Source organism: Aplysia californica, unplaced genomic scaffold (assembly GCF_000002075.1).
Source record: "Aplysia californica isolate F4 #8 unplaced genomic scaffold, AplCal3.0 scaffold00112, whole genome shotgun sequence".
Lineage (NCBI taxonomy): Eukaryota > Metazoa > Mollusca > Gastropoda > Aplysiida > Aplysiidae > Aplysia > Aplysia californica.
This window is the reverse complement of record NW_004797382.1, coordinates 1,300,838-1,302,575: the sequence shown is the minus strand read 5'-3', so window position 1 is coordinate 1,302,575 and position 1,738 is coordinate 1,300,838. Positions and strand designations below refer to the sequence as shown.

Below are 1,738 nucleotides of genomic sequence, written 5' to 3'. Positions count from 1 at the left end.
CCTCCCCAAAAAGAAAAGAAAACCACACAAAAAAACGACAACAAAACAACAAACAAACGAAACGAAACGACCTGACCTGACCTGACCTAACCGAACCCACGCACCCAGACGGCCCAAAACTTCGCTAAAACACAACAATGAGGAGAGATGTACTCACCCATGGCCAGGTAGACGATGCCCATGACGATGATGATGGCCAGGGCGATGAGCTTGGAGGCCGTGATGACCACCTGGACCCGGGTGGCCCACTTCACGTTCCGGCAGTTGATGGCGATCAGGAACCCTGGGGGGAACACAGTTTTAGTATCAGTGAACGTTTTACGGCATTTGCAACACAATACGGTCATATAAGTGCCGAAGAGTAGAGGTGTTACAAGAGAGTAACAAACACAAAAAGGTTATGTGTTTTAGTAGAGGTTTTACGGTGCTCGCAACTGCAAAATGTCATATGAGCGCCAAAGAGTGGATGTCAACAGGCAAGTTCTTACACGTACATGGAATCAGGCCCACTCTGCTCACCTCTCTAGCTTCAACAGCATAAAGTCTGCTTCGACTATGATTCAAGGCACCCCGTAAATAGTGGGTCACAAGAGTGTGACAAACATACAAAAGAAGTAGAGGGAAAATGACGATAGTAAGGATTAGGAGGAAAAAGCAGCAGTTCCCTATTGCAGTTCAGGCACAGTTATGAGCATGACATGAACCAGCCTATTTACAATTCTACTGTGCTTGAACGAGAAATGTCCCCCCTTTGGGAATGGCTTACAGACACTACAGTCAGTGACACTGCCGGAGGGGGGGGGGGGAATAATGACGATATATGTTTGATAGGAAAGAAGAAGCAAACCACACCAGAGCACTCGCCAAGCAGCCAGTTACAAAACAAACACGCAACGACAACAGTGGCTGGTACACACAATTTGGCAAAGACCACGCCAATCACATAAACAACAATGTTTGTTTGATTGGCTGAGGAAAGATACAAACACGAGGACACAATAGCAGTCAACATATTTGTTTTGAGTAAAGAGAAGCGCATCGACCCAATAAGGGTTAGCAAGTGCTTGGTTTGAGTTCCAGTCAAGCGCATAGACCCAACAACGGTCATTTAGTAGTGCTGGGTTTGAGTTTTGAGTATTTGTTTTAGTAAGAGTTTTACAGCGCTCACAACTGCATAAGGTCACGTGAGCGCGCTGTTTTGAGCTTAATAAAGAGAGGCGCACCGACACAATAACGGACATTTGGTGCTGGGAACAAGTTAAGTTAGTTTTAGTAAGAGTTTTACGGCACTTGCAACACAATAAGGTCATATAAGCGCCGACGATTAGAGGTGTTACAAGAGAGTAACAAGCACAAAAAAGGAGTAGAGCTAAGGACAATAGATGTTTGATTGGAAAGAAGAAGCAAACCACACCAGAGCACTCGCCAACCACCCACACACACCTGCGATAGATGACTTTGGTGATGAGAAACAGCAAGAGCAGACCACACTTGATCATCATTTACAACCAGTTCGCCGTTTCCAGTACAGGAAGATACTGACCACAAGAGGTTGGGTGGGGAGGGGGGTAGGGAAAAGAGTGAGGTAGGGAGAGGGAGAGAGAGGGGGGGAGAGGGGGGAGATAGAGCGAGATGGGAAAGAGAAACAGAGGTTTAGAAAAAGAGAAAGAAAAGAGAAGGGAGAGAGAGAGAGAGAGAGAGAGAGAGAGAGAGAGAGAGAGAGAGAGAGAGAGAGAGA

At 46.3% G+C, this 1,738-nt stretch overlaps 1 protein-coding gene across 5 annotated transcripts in view; it reads right to left on the bottom strand.

The window, feature by feature from the left end:
• The window catches only part of LOC101863575 (large neutral amino acids transporter small subunit 1), a 54,543-nt gene that overhangs the window by 22,317 nt on the left and 30,488 nt on the right, over positions 1 to 1,738 (bottom strand). For all 5 annotated transcript variants that reach the window (XM_005095723.3, XM_005095724.3, XM_035969081.1 and 2 more), the window contains exon 3: positions 158 to 283. In XM_005095723.3, coding sequence (XP_005095780.1) covers positions 158 to 283 — 126 coding nt within the window. The remainder of the gene's footprint in view (positions 1 to 157; positions 284 to 1,738) is intronic.